Raw genomic sequence first — 19,180 nt, forward strand, 5'->3', positions numbered from 1 at the left:
CGAGATATGATCTGTTTGTATGTCTTCTTTTCTCTTTGCCTTTCTGAAGCTGAAAATACAACGTACATACCTCCTGAGGGAAAAAAAAAGTTCTTCTCAATGGAATAGCGTATTAATAACAGATACTAGCTTCCTTCCCAGTAATACATACACACAATATACTAATAATTGATAACATTTAATATCAACAGAAATACCATTCTTTGAAGCATTCAGAATTCACACAGTTCAATGTGGCAGTAAGTCACCCACCCAATAATAAAGCAACACAGTATGAAAGTATTTGCAAAAGTTCATTGAGTTTCTGAAAAAAAAAAAAGAAAAAAAAAAAATCCTACAGTGGTGACTCCTTCTGCTCATGTAGGAAATTGTCCTGGGTGAACACAATTTCCAGCACCTCGTGTGAAAAGGAGAATGTCTAAAACTAGGCTGCTACACAAAGAACATATATAAGAGGGGAATAAATCCTGATACTTATGTATAAAGCTTACAATTAACAGGAAATTCTCACACACTACATGTTAAATTGAATTTCAAGGTATTATAATTTCAAGGCTGTGAAAAATCAGCACTTAAATAAGGTCTTCATGATTAACTGTGTATGTGTAATTTAGCTTGATATGAAGACACTCATCAGAAAGGAAAATAATCATTCTCAACTTCCAAAAGAACATTGAGTTGAAGGACTCATCACCAGGTGGTAATACATTTTCCTTTGCAAAACTTAGTAGATTTCACACTGAACAGAGAAACTGAAAGGTGCTTCTATAAGAAGTCACAATTTAAGATTGGCAATTGATCTAAGTGATCTACATTTTCAACCTTCCTACTTACAAATCAAGGTTTAATTCCTTAAAAGCTACAATTCCCACAGCACTCTAATGCATAAAAAATCTATGCAGAACAATCTAGGTGCAAAAACACACTTACAGATGTAAGGCAGAATTTGAGCACATACATGCATCAAAATATTCCAATCTTCCCCAGTTTCTCTCACATAAAAAACCCTTCTGCAATGTTGTGAAAGAATTAGTTTGATAACAAGGCTTTTCAGAAGTATGTGTTTAGCTGTACATTTGTATTTACCTTAACATGGTGAAAATATAACGAGGGCTGGCAGCATCCTTTCCACCATGAAGCCTGGTACCAAACTGACCAATAGGTTGTAGCAGATTAACATTGTTACTTCCAACAAAGTTCTGAGCCAAGTTGACAATAGTCATCATTAAAGCTTGCTGCAAGAAAATACATATTCACAGTAATAAATGTGAGAAATAAACTCTTTCCTAATCAACTAGTAACATATATCTTAAATTCCCAGGAATTGTGTGACTAACTTGACTTCAATTTCAAAAAAGTAGTCTCCCTACAAAAGCAAGATAGCAAACCTCTTACAGGAGCTACTGGCAAAAGATAGTGCTTTCTCTTTTACAGCCATGTTGTCTCCCTGTCCTTAAATTCTATTCTTACGAAAACCCTGAAAACCCCGTAAGTTTCTCCATTGTTTCTAAAGCCCTTTTCTGAAGGAATGAAAACAGCACAAATTGATTGTGCTTACTTTCTCCTGCACAAACTACTACTCATTACTTTTAAGGGGAAGAGGAAGGGACAGAGAGAGATCTTGAGGTCTCTTCCAACCTAGAAATTCTGTGATTCTGTGATTCTGTAATTTTGCAGCTCTTGCTAATACTTCAGATAAACATAACAAAATAGGAGATAGAATAATCTTTGTTCCAACACTGCATCAGGTTTTTGAAGAACAGTATCTCTTCTTCTTACCTTAAAAGACTTTATTTCTAGTTCAAGACAAAAAATTGCCCTAGTACTTAGTTTCTGTAATTGAGAATCTGAAAGAAGTGTACCATGTAATTAGTTATCTACCATTTCTCCACAACCCACAAACTACTCAGGATACCACTGTGCACAAAGACTTGGAAAGAATGGAAACATGTTGTCTTATTAAGCTAAATACTGATTAAGTTCAAATAACTTAAATACTAATTAAGTTCAAATTCTTTAAAAGTAAACCTGTGATTTGGAGATTCATTCCAAAGGTTTGCAATTTCAATACAATAAACATTTCCATAGTATTTTACATAGGTTATAAATTCTCACGACTTTTCTGTTCTTCATACTCACCTCCCCATGGTGATAAGCTGACATTTCGGCAACAGAACCAGCCAGCTGAGCAACCTTTACTTCACGTTTATCATTTCTCTTAAAGCAAGTAAACAAAACTTTGCGCTGCCCTGGTTTTAAACCTATTAAGAATAATATCCAATTTTCAACACATACACAAGCACAGGTTTTTAAGAAATAATTTTGTCTTATTCTCATTTCTTGAAAGAAACTTAACATTTAAATGGAAATAAATACATACTGTAACACTAACAAAATAACAAATGAGTATCCCAGTTCTTTCAAAATAAAAGAAATGATTATCTAACAAAACTGAAAAAGTTACCAGAAAAGTGGAAACAACCCTTTTAGCCAGTCATTACTGTGCAGCATACAATATCGTTCTAATGAATATCAAATTTATCCTAAATATACATCTGCAAATCAAGAGTTGTTTCTTTCCTTAGAACACATTTTTATTTAGAATCAACACAAATTCAGCAGTGACAACTGTAATTGTAGCTTACACATATTTTAAAGCACTCTGATATTTCTGTTAAGTTCTCAAATACTCATTAAAATTCAACAGAAAGAGATGTTATCTATCTCCCTTTTAGATTTTTTAAAGTTTTAAGAAAGAGGCCAGACTCTTTGATCTTCTGATTTACTTTTACTGTTTAGGTACACTTAGAGTATACTTTAATTACAACATCTTTGTGGAAGGGATTGCATCATTTTTCTGTGTATTATCTAGAACTGCTACCTAAAATATGCTTATTGATCTATTCTGTGTTTTAACTCACACTACTGAACTGGACTACAGTATTGCTACACATTTCCATTAATAACATGCGTCAAACATAAGAGCAAAAATTGATAAAAAAGACATTACTCCAATCTCCATTTCATTTAAATACATAAAATTCAATTTTCTTTGTAATGGACCTGCATCATGTTTACATAGCAAAGATCTGTTTAGAGGAACAGACCTAGAGGATTTCCTTTACACAGGAGAATCACCAATAAGAAAGTTGTAACTGAAAACTGTGAAGAGATAGTCACAGCGTTCTTCCTCTTCATATTTTTTGATTTTTTTTGCCAACAGACTAGCTTGTTATATATCACCTGTGATACTGAAGAACAGAAATCACTGCTTAGGTACTACCTTCTGAGCAGTTCACAGACCCATGACCAGTAAGGAGAATTACAGCTAACACTGGAAGTGACTCAGATGGCAACTATGTACATAATGTGTAATGTATACATGTATATAGAGATATATAAACACACAGTTTATATTACAGTATGTATACATGTTATTTATGTGGATTTGCAGTATAGTATGTGTATATATTAAGGTTCCTTTCTCATTTTCTTATATTTCTGTACAGACTTGCTGCATGAATATTTTGGTGTTGGTCTGTAGTGTCAAGAAGGCTGGCCACCTCTGCTATAAAAAGTGTATTGGAAAGTGGGGAGAAATCTTTTTTTTGTTTGCTTACAAAACCTCAAGAACTTTTTTTCATGTCTTAGCAAGAATATGCATATTTACAATATAGGCAGAAATTTCTGTTCATGAAGTCTGGAGACAGTTTTACAAATGAAGCACATAGTGCGTAGTGAGCTGCTTCTTTTCATGCTCATGCTATTGCAAGGGGAGAGTTGGCAAATCTGACTGACAGAACCCTAGCAAGATTACAGGAAGGTTCATTAACCACTAAAACAATGCTGGTGGTATACAACTGAAGGGAGAAAACTCTTACACCATCTACCCTCAGCTCCCAACTTGAATTGCAATTATTATAAGCACTTAAAAGACTTGTTTTCTCTGACTGTTTAACTAGAAGCAAAGCACTTGTACTGTCCCAGGGAAGAGGTCTGGTTTAGGTAAAAGGCTGCAAAGCATCAGCTTAAGCTTCCATACAGAAGAAACATTGCAACTTCTTAGCATACGAATGTTAAGCAAAAATATAGAAGTCTACTATTCCCTATCTGAATGCATTGATTTCCAAAATAAATCACAAGTTTAAAAAACAATAAAAATGAATGCTCCAAGGAATCACAATGAACTATCAGCTTACCATCAACAAGGGAAGGAATAGATCTCTCATTGTCTGAATTGGAGAAAAGGATCAACTCCTTGTTAATGAAGTCATTGTAAGTTAAATGTTTTGTTGCTGTACCATATAAAAATTGCTGGAAAAAAAACACAACACATACATTATTAATTCAATACAAATCTACAGTATGTTTAGATCTCATCATAGATTCATTACCATTATTTAGGACTCACCTCAGGAAGACCATGTAGCCGACGCTGTCTCCTGTCCTCCATGAAGTTTGTTAACCATTCTTTCCGGTCATCAATCTTCTTTTTACTGAAGGCCTGAAAAAAATCAGGTTTACTACAGTATCAGCATGTACGTGTTTGTGTAAATATACATGTTACTTTAGTCACAATTTGATATGTACTGCACTATCTGATTAAGTATTCAATAATATTTATTTGGACAAAATAAACCATGTAATTAATGCTTATGTTTAAGCAGCAGTACTGGTTCATGGCCTATTGGACATTGTTGCAGAGGGTTTTTCTAACTGACACCTCTCCCATCTGATCATCTCTGATTATCATGAAATCAGTATGCAGTTAGACAAATGTTATAATTCTTATTCCTCTCTTCACAACAGAGTAGTCCTTTGTTTAAAGCTGTTGTGATCTTTCCACAAATAATTCTAAGGTTGGGTTCATCATTTAATTTGTCATCAAGAAAATTAACCAAAGGTATTTTAAAAGATACTCCACTCCCCTTGTCCTCTCCACGCCCTGTTTGCTCTATCAAACACATTTCAATAATTTGTAGCTATTCCTGAGTGATTGGCTTTGGTCCTCAAAGAAAATTGACAGCCGGAAAAAACTGGCGTTTTATGAAAAGACTAAATGAGAATTTAGGCCAGCTGACTGAGGGCCTTAGTCTTTATAAATACAAGACGTCGCTTTAAATCAATGACTTATCACTACAAAACGAAACAGGAATGTTCTGTCTGTCCTGTTACTGAAACAGAGTTCCCCTCCAGTGCATTTCTTCTCCAGAAGAAATAACAGAGGAATGCATAAAAAATGTGGTTTAAGCAAAATTTCGACTAATTTGGGAAAATTCTGTGAGTTGTTGAGGTACTACCTTTTTCATTACAGAGTAAAATAACATGGATTCCATCATGTTCTGATTTCACCACTCTCCTGCATAAGAGAACAGTAATCACTGTCTTTTTTTAAGGACTCTGACTGGAGCACTCCAGAAGATCTCAATTAATAGCTTCATTTCCTTGGAGATCATGATATTTCACATTAAGTAGCAAACCTAATTAACTTACTGAGAAAGGGACTAAGTGATATCACCCTGTTTAGTATCAGATTGACTACCTTTGTCAATAAAGCTCAACAATTTACAATGTCAGACATCTGTAGGCTTAAGATTAGGCTCTTGTAAAAACAAGGCTTAATTCTTACAGTCTTATTCTAGTTCTTTTCCATGTATTTATATTTTTCCTACAGAGACACTGCAGTGACAAATGAACAAGAGCTGGATCAGCATAAAAATTAGAATAAAAATTTTCAATAAAAATTACTCTTGAATATTTATGCTCAAATAGAATGTTTTTGTGTTTCCTTTCCTTTCTTCACTTAGAACTGCTATTCTAAGACTGCTAGACTTCCTAGCAAAAAGTTCTTCATAATACTGAGAATTTACTATGTGAAATAATTGTTTTTCTTGATTAGAGCTATCTTGAGACCTGGTAGGCCCTACAATCTTTGACCCACTATGCCCAGTGGTGACTTGGGGCTGGAATTGTAACTGTCAGCAGAGACGATGTGAACAGGAATACAGGTGCAACTTCTGTTAACAGCTTTCTTGTGTAACAAATGACTAATTTCATCTAGAACTGACAGGATATAACTTTAGACAATAATGAGTATCAGCCTTAACAGGTAATATGGCCTTAGACATCATTGAAATAAATACAGAACATCCTGCATGTCAACTATTCACTATTAACAGGCCAACTTTATACAAACCTAGAATATCTTGTACAGTTATATGTACACTATTAGAAACAGACAGAAGACACGGTGAAGGGAATGAGCAACAGAATGGAAAGCAGAAGACTAGATCCTCCACAATAGTGTCTCAGTACTTGGTAATGGTACTGATGAAGCAGTCAGTGAAGAATGATCACAGCAAAAACAGAAAGACACTAAGAAGAATTCTTAGTAGGAACAGAATCTGCCTTTTGGGCTAAACATGACATCAAGAGTGACATCAATCTGTTTGGCTGTAATTGCAACTGAACTCTTTTACCTTCCCTTGAACCAAAAGACCTTCTGTCTGTAACTCTTAGAGGAGAGCTTACAAATTCTCCTTGAACAATAATTGTGGTGTATTTGCAGAAATAGAACACAGATTTTTGATCAAGTTGTTCAGGGTTTCTTCTTCTCTTAATGGATATGCAAACTTACAGGCTCCTTTACTATCTAGATGAACACACTTTTCTAGGATGGGCAACCACATGCATGGATTGTGTTTCAGTGCATCTTTGGCAGAATAAAATGAGAAGTATAAATAACTTCTGACACATTGTGTGTTGTTTTTTTTTTTTCCTTCAAGAGAACAGGTACATACTGCTTACTAGCCTTTTCTGTTAGTAAAAACGCACCATTTTACTGGATCCACAATATAAAGAAAAAGTTATTACATAAGGAGAGAGCTCATATCTGAATATGTGCATTTTCCCACTCTTCTCTCTAATAACACCTAAAACTGAAATAGTAAATTAACTTTTATAAAAGGTGAAACACATCTTGAGGAAACAGTTCATTCTACACACTCCATTCTTTCTCCTTTCTCAAGTTTGTGAAACACAAATAATTTCTTGGTGTACTGACTGCATATGTCTGATGTGTTCAAAACACCTGAACACAACTACCTAAAAGATTTCAAATTCAAATGTGCAGGACATATCTGAATACACACGTGCCATGCTGACATATCTTCAAAGAATAAATTATTATTATCTGATGCAATTTGCTCATAAACAAAAAGCAGGCACCCAAGTAGGTGCAAAACACCATCAATTTGAGCTCTATTGCCTTACTCAGAATACTCTTTTGTGTGTTCTCCCTTTAAAAGCAACTTTGAATGTAGTGTTCCTTGATATCTACACCACATAAAATTGATCAGAGCTACTAAGCAGAAGGTAGAATTAATTTTGTAGCACAGATAAGGGTCTTACTCCAAAATTTGAAACATTTTTCAAAAGCTTTTTTCTCCCCTGAAAGTATTTTTTATTCAGTCATGCCAAAAAAAAATCTCACCTGCTAGGACTTCCTCATGTTCAGTGAACAACGGAAACTAAAAAGTATCATAGAGAATCCCTTTTATAAATTCTTACCAGTGTAATGGCAGCATCATCTTCAGGACCAGCATATCGAAATAAGATCCGATGTCTTTCCATGTCAGCAAAATATTCTTTTGCTTCTTTAGCAGTGCTGGTACCCAAACCTGTATAACAAAACAAAACAGTTACTCCATACTTGGAATTTATGTTTTAACATCTTACCCTTTGTACATAAGTTTTAACATTTTACCCCTTAAATAAAATCATTGCAGAAGATAAGATAGTATAGTGAAATCAGCTACAAATAAAACTTTGTAACATCCATTTATTATTTAATTTTATATTCACAAGGTTAACTTCTTTGTTTTAAACAAACCTTTGTAGTACTTTATCTTCCATGCTTTATGATTTTCCATGTGTTTCTTCCACTCATCAAATTCTGGAATACTATAGAACGAAAGTTCTTGCTTATTTTTGCTTGCCTTTAAAACAAAACAAAACAAAAATAATTAACTTTTCTGTTGCACTGTAAATAATAAATAAAATTGCATTAACAGGACCCATACCTTTACAATGGGAGTGATGAACTCCTCCAGAAAACCATGTTTCAACAGTGATGGCCAATTGTGATGAATAAAATTGATCAACAAGCCTTTTATGTGAGATCCATCCTGATCCTAAATCAGAACATGAACATAAGGTAATCTTGTAAAATGTCAGATCACACGAAGACACCAAAAAACTCATCCCCATCCCAACACCAAAACGAGAGTGGCAATGTATGAAAAAGTCTAGTTGCAAGGATAAACAGAATGCACTGGCCTCGATACATTAAAACCATATCTGTTGACACAAAAGGGAACAGTTAGGTTTTAATTTGGGTTCTGAACTGAACCTGGGTATCAAATAACCACTTGTAAACACCCCTATCCCAGAGCTAACATTGAGCTCTTCCAAACCATGTGCACAGGTGCAGGTCACAGGTTTATTTGCCTATGGCATGTTTTGTTTGGGAGAGCTGTCCATCTCTCAGATAATGTGGAGCTGAATCTCTGTGGAAGAAAGGCAAACCTGGCCCATTGGTTTTCATTGGTGCTAAAATGCTTGGTAATTTGACCTTTCCAGGAGAAACAAACAAACCTTCGCAATTATCTAAAGCACAGGCTACCTAGCCTTCTACAAATCGGAACAATAAACACACACTTCATGAGAATACACAGAAATAATTGCCTTTGTTCTAGTTTCTGCCAGACTAGCATCACTACCTCATCTACCGTTCACTTCTGTACTTTCAACAAATTTTTGAGCAATCAAAAACATTCTTGTTTATACATTATTTTTTTTAATTATTACTTTGGCTTCTCTGTTACAGTGCAGCAAAGTTCTGTTGCTCATTTGGAGTAACCAAAATAACTTATGGACAAATTATTCCCATAAAGACATCTCATACATTAGGGATTTCCTCTGAATACATCTATATTATCATAACATAAAGGCAGATTATAATGCACAAAAATGGAATCTACTGTAAGACTGCAGCAAAACACATTTCAAGAAAACCTGTATATATATATAAAGTTGTGAATTTCAGACTAACCTGATCTGTCATGATCATAATTTTTCCATATCTCAAACTTTTTAGAGATTCTGGATCTTCATAGCTTTTCTTGTATTGTAGTCCAACTATTTTGATGATGTTGTTGATTTCTGCATTTTCCATGATCTGTATTAAAAAGTTACCTTAGCAGTTAGTATAAAAACCAGAAATTCAGAAATATCCCAATCTTTTTTTTTTTAAGGTTTATAGCTACTTTTTCAATGCACCCCTACCTAAAACTTCATAACTCCTTCATCCCTGAGCCCCTTGTAGCCCTCACACCTGGAAAAAATTCTTCTGTACATATAAATCCTCAAGACTGTATCACTGCTTCTCCACAACCGCAGCACTCCTCAGAAAGATGAATATAACAAAAAGTCATCTCACAAAGCTGCCTTCTGTTTCATCACTTCTACAGGCATCTGCAAGACTGCAATACCCTTATTGCAGTACTCTTACTGCAATACTCTTACTAAAGACAAAGTATGGAGGGCAACAGAAGTAATGCAATTAGTAATAGTGATACTGTTTCATGTTGGGAGTTAATGAAATTACATGACAATTGAGAGAATGTAAGGTTTTAATTTGTAAAGTGTTCGTGTAAAGTGTTAGTAGAAGTCAAAGGAGAATCTCCTTGCATTTGTGAAAAAATGATATTTATCACCTCAGTTCTTCACTTAGTATTTCTAGTTTAGGATTTTACTACAGGTTATAAAGTAGCTGGTCCTTTATGAAACCCTAGCCACCACACTTTCATGAAAAAATAAAAATGAAAATACTGTGATATTACCCTAGAAATCAAAAATAAGGAGACCTGTTGGCTAAAAGGAATTGAGAAGACTACTTACCTGTTTGTGAGAAGCTTCTCGAACGTTAAGAATTTTGCCCCTGAGTGGGAATACTCCGTATCTGTCTCGACCAATAACACCTAAGCCAGAGACAGCTAAAGATTTGGCGGAGTCTCCTTCTGTTAAGATTAGCGTGCAGTCCAAGGAATGTTTGCCGCCTGTAGTTCAGGACGAAGTAGGAGCAAGGCAAAAAAACAAAAAACAAACAAACAAACAAACAAGAACAGAAAGCTTAGCTTTTCAACTCAAACAATAGGAACACGATAGAATCAGTCATGAATGCTCTTCCTAAACTCTATGTCAGATAATTTAAATAGGCTGAATTTCTACTTTTAGGGATGACCCTCCAGACTACTAAAACTACACAACAGGAAGGAGTATCCTTGCCCTCAGCAACACGTTACAGATCACTATGTGGCAAAGAGCAAAACAAAATGCAATGGCATGTCTTACATAGTGGTACTGACAAATCTGCACATAGACAAAAAACAAAACAAAACAAAACACAGCAACAAAAAAAACACCCCAAAACAAATTGCTTCTGCACTTTCACCATTTCACAGGCTATCTGGAAATTACACACATATATTATGCATATCTGAGTTATATGAGTGTGCTCAAAACTGGTATGACACGTATATTCTGTTTACTGCAACTGGAATATATTTTAATTGATAAGCAGTTTCAAAAATGGAACTCACTCTCTTTGAAGGGTACAAATGCTCATTAAGCAGTTTTGCTGTCTTATCAGTGACAAATGGTAAGAAAGACTGCAAAGACTTTGAAGCTGGTTGGCTTTTATCTATTGTTAATAACAAAGTTTTGAAGATAATGACATTTAAAATAGGTACTTTGATTTGCCTCTACCTGGTATGTAGAAAACAATTTGCCTCTTCCTATTACATTCAGAACTTACATTCAGACATATACCTTAAGTGAATCTGAATCACATATATATTCACACTGTTAAAAGGTATAGCTACAGTGCAATCAAGAAGGCGCAATCCAAATACCAAGAAAAATAAGTGTGTCGCATTAGAATATGTATTAGCCTCTTTCCCAAATGAACTGCAGAAAACAAATCTGAATGCCATCCAGGTGCACCATCTTCTGGAATTGTGTAATCATTAGTGATTAATTTCAGGGAAGCACAATGTGCCTTTCTGGTATTTTTCTGGACACAGCTCTAAAAACTAAAAGAATTCAAGAGAAACTTCAAGCTTTCAGTCAGGTGGAGTCACCAACTAAAATTCATTAGAACAAGTTCTCAAGAGCAGAGCAACCAGCACATTCTCAGCGAAATTTAAGGAGTCAGTCTTCTGTACCATGCTCCGTCTTCCCTTCTCAATGAGAGCAGCTTTTAATTCCTTTTAAGTCCTCATTATAGTATTAGCTTAGTTCTTTTGCACAAGAACAAAAACTTCCTATGGATTTTCAAGAGCAAACAGGTGACCCATATGGTACCTTCAGTCTTTAAAAAGAAAGGACTGAAAAACTTTTTACTAAATGTATCACTTACAATCCTTCAACCTAAAACATTTCTGCCTGTATACACAGCACTTCAAAAAGTCAGGTTGAGTGTGAATACAACAACACACCTTATTTACAAACTGAATGTCTCTCTGCTTTCCCATGTGTCCACACCTGAATGTGAAATGCCTCCAACGTGAAATATCTGGTATGTTGCAGATCTTCAATAAACTAATACATGAGTAAGCCTTTGTGGGAGATAAATAGTTCCTACTCCCCATGTAAGAACTTCTAGGCAGTAGAGAAACATCTGAGTAACAGGTATCCAAGTTTTTGGGTGTTTTCTGTTTGTTTGTTTTTGAGTTTTCTTTCAGTGTTTTATCAGTTATCCAGTTCTTCAGATGTCATATTTTGCCTCAAAAGGGTTAATTATGTTTCCTCTTAATGACAGTTTTGGTTGTGGAATTGGTATTCCTTTGACAGATGCATGTTTCTGTAAGTCTAGTAAGCAAACTGTACTAAATGCCAACAGAACAAAATGTTAACCTTTTCCTACAATCAAGTAAAAAGGAACCATTTTTTTCCTTCAAATTCCTTCAGCTATAGCTATACCATTTTTTAGGCAAGAGAATATAAACAGTCATTAGCAGTCTTACATGTTATTACTCACTTAAAAGATATTAAAAGTAAGTGTTCTTACCAGCATCATTAGCATCATCCAGTTTTGGGATGCCCTTGATTTTACTGTGTTTCACTGATGAACATTTTTTGTTCAGCTGAGTCTGTGCCTTGAATTTGACCCAATTCAAAATGCTCTCTATGATACCACAGTTAGAGGCCTGTAAGCAACAGATCAGAAGTCTGGATGAGAAAAGTAAAACTTCACATGGCAGATTCTTATCTCTCAATTTTAAGCTACTGGTCCTTTACATTTAAAAAAAAAATGCAGCCTATAAAAGGCCAAAGAATTAACTCATACCTGTGTAGCACATTATGCGCACAAAACTAAAGTACAACACTCTCACAGATTCTTTTGTCTACCTTGTATAACTGGTGGTAAGGAAAGAGAAAAAACGGACCAAGATTCAATATGAGGATGTATTATATTGTGTGGCTGATGTGCTGAGACGTTTTAGGTACTAAGCTCCTGCTTCCTCCACTTTGACAACAAAATTAACCTTATAGGATATAATATGGACATCTAAGGTTTCTTTGGAAATTCTGAAAATAATTGGAAGACCCAAAAGGATTTAAAAATAAGGCTCTATGTATCAACTATTATTACAACCACTTCAGAAACTGGTACATTTCAAGAAATACATCTGCAGCAAAGATAGTATATAGCATATCTTCTAAACAAAAACTGCTTTAGATTTGAATTCACATAAAAAAAAAAAAAAAAAAAAAAAAAAAAAAAAGGAGCAACATTCAAACTTCCAGGAAATCAGAAATACTGTAAACCAGACACACTGATAGAACTACAGTGTATATAACAAAATCTGGAGAATAAATATGAGATCATTATTTTTCGTGTAAGGTCTGTAAGAATCCCATTAGTAACACAAAACTAAAGGAATAAAATATGATACAAGGAGTTAAGTTTTGATGCCAGGAGTACTAGCAATAACATCATTCTCCTTACTACTACAGTCAATTTCATTTTACTAAAATAAATGCCAGAATCCACAAAAAAAATAGCTCTTCTGTTGAAATTCAATTTTAAATCTGGGGCAATAATCAAAATACAGTCGTCGCCTCCATTATTACAGCCAGATAATTAACAAAAGTTCCTCCATCCCATTTTCATTGTATGCTAATATCACTAGGGTACCATAATGCACCAATTAATCTTCAGCTACCTAACATGCATATACATAATCCAGTCTGTCAATTCCTGTTTCACTGAAAACAATAAATAAGCTTTACTTACTGCTTTAAAAAATTTCTCAGATAGCTGGCACTTGGACCCAAAACTTTTAGGCTGCAGTGTCATGTTTTCCTTTGTCTGGGAATCAAAAGATGGGTTTTCAATCAAGCAGTTAACAAAAACCCATATATGATTCTTCACCTGTTGAAAACATAGAAAACAATTTACTTAACAAAATTACCATCTTCTTCTTTAATAATATATATTTTTATATATGGCATTTTTGTACAATGTCACTTGCCTGAAATGGTTTCACTGAAACTCCAGCTTTATTCTTCTTTTTCACCACTTCTATCAGTTTGCCCACAACCTGATCCACCACATAATCGACATGCCTACCACCCTTGATGAAGAAAGAAAGAAAAAAAAACACAACACTTTGAATTTTTCTAATAGCTTTTAATCTTATAAACAAGGTTCAAATAAGGTTAGTTCCTGTAGTCATACTGCAGTCAAAGTTGGAAGTCAATGCACATTAAGTTATAAGATAACAAAGAAAATTTGGTTTTACAGTTACTCTTTTGTCATTCAGTCTTCATTCCCGCCACAGGGCAGTAACTTGTAGCTATGTAACCATGTTGCCACCTGTCTTGCAACAATTGAGCGGCCACCCGGACTTCCTTACAGCTACTGCCCAAATGCAGAAGGGGAATAAAAATGGCTTATAAGCAATGCCTGGCATCATCTCAGTGGAAAATGAAAGAAAGATGGGCAGAAAGACAGCGTAGGATTTTTTCCTCCACTGCACCACAACAGCTGAAAATAAAATGTTCACAGTGCCTGTCACAATTCCTGCCTTTATCCTTTGGAACGGGGGACTCTCTGGTTATCCTTGCTTAAAGCCTTTCCAGATATATTTCCAACTATTTCAACTAACACCATTATTGAGGAAAAGAAAAAGGAAAAGGGAGAGGGAGAGGGAGAGGAACTTTTGGCTTAGGCGATGTATTCACCTCCTAGCTGTGAACCCTAGCAAAACAGACCCTGAGGAAGAAATATTCACTTATATACTTAAACTTTGGAAGTGGTAAGTCAGAAAAGTTACCTTTTTGAAGTCAGATATAACTACGGAATAAAAGGCTACTGGATACGTACCTTCAAATACTAGTTGTTTCTCCTACTCCGGGATGTTTCATTTGCTATTATTATTAATCATGATTATATCCACGGGCTCTAATCCCACTTCATACAAAACAATTACTTTTTCTTAACCTATGATGTGAATCTTTCTAAGATGCATTTGCCACACTTTGTAGGATTTGCACTGTGCATTTATTAATGTCAGTTGATGTTAACTCAATGATGATATTGTTCCATTTTCTTTGTAATAAGAAAATAATTTCTAGGTCCTATGAAATATAGATTAGCTTTGTTCGTTTAGGTAATGGACAGCTTTTCTGTGATTGTTTCTTTAGTTGATAGAAGTCTGTACAGTTTCAGTCTTTACTTGTGATTCTGATTCAGATTGCTTCTGAATTTTACAATATACCCCATAATCGTTAGTTTTCTTTTATACGTGTAAATCCAAAGCCATTGTTAGGATGTAATAGATCTCCAATAGGTCTCTTTTTCCAGAAAGCTCACAATTTCATGTGAGCTTTTTCATGCCTTTATTTTCCAAATGATTTCATCTCAAAAACGTTTGTCTTCTAACTGTACGTTTGGGGTTCTTCTTGTATCTGGCTTAAAGTTTAAGTCCAAAGAGGATTGTAGCTAGAGAATTTGATAGAAGGCCTGGGGCACCATCTGGAAGTGCCTCAACTGGAAGTGTGGAACAAAATTTTGTTTGTTCGAATGTTTATTTCTTTCCTATTTAGACTGAATTTTATCAACAGTAGAAATGCTAAATAAACACTGAAACTAGTATGTATTTTCATCACCCTGCCCCATTGTGAAGCGAGTTATATCTGACTTCAAAAAGTCTGTTACTTTCTGACACTGTTAATGATGAAAGAGGCAGGTCGTAATCAACCCAATAAATTTGTGCCAGCTATCACATTATAGCATAAACCAATTCAACACCAATGCAACAAAAACCTAATCCAGCTACTGTATATGTACACAGAGTACAGAGAAGAAAGGGAAACAATTTGACCCCTTTTGATGGCAGTAAACTGTTAGCTTAGGTTTGCTGCTGATGGGACTACAAACAGTTGTAAAAAAAACAACAATAATAGTTCTCAGAAGTGGAACACAGTTATTAGAAAAAACACCTAACATAGATAGGTTGAGGATGTATTATGTTGTCTTGTCAATTTAGCTTCTCCCAGGTGCAATATATTGTGGATTTCCTCCCATTATTTTTAACCCAAGATAAATATTTGAAGCCAGTGTCTGGAGAGCAAATAAAAAAAATCTTATGAGTACTTACTTTCTTTCACCTCCTACTACAAAGAGGAGGTCTCTGTCTCTCTTATACAGAGATCAGAGTTCTTGGTCAAGCTTTAAAACCTTGACAAAAATAAATATTTTACTAGGACAAGACATATTCTGCTGAAATACTCTGACTAAGAATTCCTTCCAAGCACACTTCAGAACTGACTTACAAGGTGATCTAACTGAACCAAACAGACTGACTGATGCCAGTACAGAAAAACTGAGGTAATGAATGACCTGAAATTTGTAATAGAGGCACAGAGGAATCTTGTGCAACTGTTTAGTAAAACACTAGCAGGAGACCTCAAGCTGATGAACAGAAACAGCTGTAAGGGAGTGCTTCAAAATGGTAAACATTTGACTAGAGTCTCAAGGGAGAGAACTAATTTCAGCATGAGGCACGTTCTCTCAGAGAAGTTTGACTTTGAGGACAGGACCTCAAATTTTTTTAAGCAAACAAAAGTAAGCATGTTCATATGATTTTCTTGAATGAAAAATGTTCAGGTTAAAACAAACATTGAAAGTCATTGGAAAGGTAGAAAAACCTTTCACTGAAATAAGCAATAAAATGGGGAATGAAGAAGTGTGGTTTCATTGCTGCCTAGGTTAGCTTCCCTTGGCTTTTCTTTGTGTTCTGCAGCATTACCAAGTCTATTGTTTCACATTTCTCATCAATTGTAGAGAATATGGGGTACAAAATAACAGCCGCTTCTACTGATTCACCAAGAATCACAAATCAAACTCCTGCAGCAATTTTAACTTTTGCTCAATGAAGTTAAGGGGTGGCTAGCATTACTGGAGTTTTACTTCCAACTTCTGTAACAAAAAGAAGATGCTGACAGAGAACTAAACAGAAAAAATAAATCCCCGAATTTTAAATAGATTTGAAAAAAAAAAGGGTATTTGTGGGAAAGGAATTTGCAGGTGGCTTCGCGCTGTCCCTGAATTAGAGATAATGAGGACACAAATGGTAGTAACAAAAACTTGAGCAAGGTTGAGATAAAGTAAATTGTCTACAGTGTTCAGGATGAGCTTTGGGCAGTGGCCAGTTGCTGGCTGGCTCCAGGCGCAGGTCTGAGGGTCTCTACCCAACTGTATGATAGATTCAGGTGCGTGGACAGTGCATGGGTAATGCATGCCTAATGCATCCATAACGCATGCATAACAGATGCATTAAAATCTATTCTCTTATAGCAAAGAATGGAGCGATACAGACATATCCTACACAGTTAAAACATGTCTAACTATTTTACTCAGAAAGATCACCTTTGCTTAACAATCATTTGTGTCTTATAAAAAAACAACAGAGTAAATAATGGTTCCTGTTGAGACCAACCTGCATTGTGGCAGGAAAAAAAAAACCTTTGAAGACATTCTTTAAAGCTATTTTAAAAACAGAACTGAGGAGAAAGAAAGCTTTTGATAAGTATGAGGAGGTATGAGATAGATAAGAAATATGAAATGGAAGACATCAAAACCAAGAAAAAACAGCAGGCAAACAGAGGAAAAGAAAGAACAAACTACTAGCAAACAAAAAAATAAAAGCTAGCTCAAACCATTCTAAGACACAGTAGGCATCTGAAAAAAAATCAAAAAGTGGCTGAACCAACAGGAGATAGCAGCTGTGTTCTCAACATCATATAGAAAGAAGAGATGCAAATAAAAAAAAAAAAAAAAGAAAGAGAGAAAGGAAAAAACAATGGCTTAAGATGGTTAATATTATTAACCATTACCAAACAAGTACTTGCACTTCAAAGAAACCATATACAGTTTCTGTCAGGTTTCAAAGTCACCTACTAAACAGCAACACAAACCACCAGCGTGAGTTAGAAGCACCATACATACAAGGTTTTTTTTTGATTGCCAATGTCATTTCATTACACACAAAAAAAAGTTTTTATCCATATATAAATGACAGAGTTTCAGCATAGGGAGAGTTCAGTGAAAGTTGAAACATCGATATCCTGCTAGTGAAAGAAAAATAAATCCATTTCCAAAGTGCTACTACATGAAAATATCATATGACATTTCAAAAGCATTTCACATTTGAATGACAATATTAAACGCATTACTTTCGGTCATCACATTACTAAAATCTTATGCTTACAGCAATATGTCTGATTTTGGTATAATGTTTTATATACAAGCAGCTTAGAAAAGCCTAGTTTTAGCACTTCAAATATTTTGCTAAATCTAACAGCTGACATATCAAAAACTGGTTACTTACCAGTAATTCTTGTTCTTAGAAGATATTAGTTATTATAACAGTTCCCCATTCCTGTGTCCATTCTTAGTGTGTAGCATTGATTGAGGGATGTTCAGAGCTCAAAGTTTCAACCTTTCAACCATCTCACCAGTAGGTGGCACATTTACCCACTATAGAAGCATAACAGCCTAGAACTGCCCCAACTGTCAGTACATTTTAATACAAGACAGAAAAAAGAAAAATACCCTCTAAATCTAGAGGGCTGTTAATGATTATTATGATTACTGTAGTATGAAAAATATAACTATAATTGCAAAGCCTTCTTTTCCCAGGAGGCAGCCAATGGAATCCCCATATTGCAAAATTCAGGATGCAAGGACATCTAATGAAATTATAGCAACTAAAATCTTAAAAGTGAAGCATAGACTAGCTCCAATATACATTCTGTTAATATTGTCATCAACAGCCAACAGCCTTGATTAATTCTGAGGTAAGCTATGTTTAAATTCTATGAACAGATAAATGTTTCATGGGCTGCTCCATGCATCCAAGTCTAATATCTGGCACTGCATCTGTATCAGCTGATTTTTTCTGCTAAAATGATAAGTAGCATTACAATTAGCAGTGCTGCAATATTAAACATATCATTAGATTGATATGTTAATAACTTAACTTTTACTACAATTTCTGCTACAGTTACTATTTGAAATTGAGAACTTGTGAAGACAATATTTAATCAGATTATATTCAAGTCTCAGTAAAAAGTTATCTGCACAACACTTTCAGCCTCAGAGTCTCATGTCAAATTCTGTGGTAGTCTACTGTGGCAAAATTGTGAATACACATGGATTTGACCACAGTAACAAAGTTACAAAAACAAAATGAGGGAGCTGTGCCTCAACATACTGCCTGAACTTCTACCCACCCCTCAAAAAAAAAAGCCCCGTCAACCTAAAAAACTTGTTTGGAATTTAAAGCAAGTTTAAAAAAGGTGGAAGGGAAGTTAGCACTGGGTGAAATTTATCCAGAAACAGAAATGAAAAGCTTTCAGCAAACAGTGATAAATAACCAAAAAACAGCTGAAATGAGCTCCTCACCTGTTAGCAGATAAGGGAACAGGCAGGTGACGCAGTTAGTTACTAGCCATTATGTCTCATCAGTGGGTAGTGGCACATCAATTGCTGGTGAGGTGGTTCACCGCCCGAACATTCCACATCCAGTCACACACATAAGGCATGGAT

At 35.0% G+C, this 19,180-nt stretch overlaps 1 protein-coding gene across 1 annotated transcript in view; it reads right to left on the minus strand.

Annotated features, from left to right (window-relative positions):
* Nucleotides 1–19,180, minus strand: part of TOP2B (DNA topoisomerase II beta) — a 62,673-nt gene that overhangs the window by 14,914 nt on the left and 28,579 nt on the right. Inside the window, exons 9-20 of the mRNA XM_032180616.1 lie at nt 13,599–13,700; nt 13,361–13,498; nt 12,131–12,269; nt 9,961–10,118; nt 9,113–9,238; nt 8,082–8,192; nt 7,892–7,997; nt 7,570–7,679; nt 4,412–4,504; nt 4,200–4,314; nt 2,140–2,261; nt 1,087–1,235 (exon numbers count right to left, since the gene is read on the minus strand). Of these exons, the coding sequence (XP_032036507.1) occupies nt 1,087–1,235; nt 2,140–2,261; nt 4,200–4,314; nt 4,412–4,504; nt 7,570–7,679; nt 7,892–7,997; nt 8,082–8,192; nt 9,113–9,238; nt 9,961–10,118; nt 12,131–12,269; nt 13,361–13,498; nt 13,599–13,700 (1,469 nt within the window). The remainder of the gene's footprint in view (nt 1–1,086; nt 1,236–2,139; nt 2,262–4,199; nt 4,315–4,411; nt 4,505–7,569; nt 7,680–7,891; nt 7,998–8,081; nt 8,193–9,112; nt 9,239–9,960; nt 10,119–12,130; nt 12,270–13,360; nt 13,499–13,598; nt 13,701–19,180) is intronic.

Source organism: Aythya fuligula, chromosome 2 (assembly GCF_009819795.1).
Source record: "Aythya fuligula isolate bAytFul2 chromosome 2, bAytFul2.pri, whole genome shotgun sequence".
Taxonomy (NCBI): Eukaryota; Metazoa; Chordata; class Aves; order Anseriformes; family Anatidae; genus Aythya; species Aythya fuligula.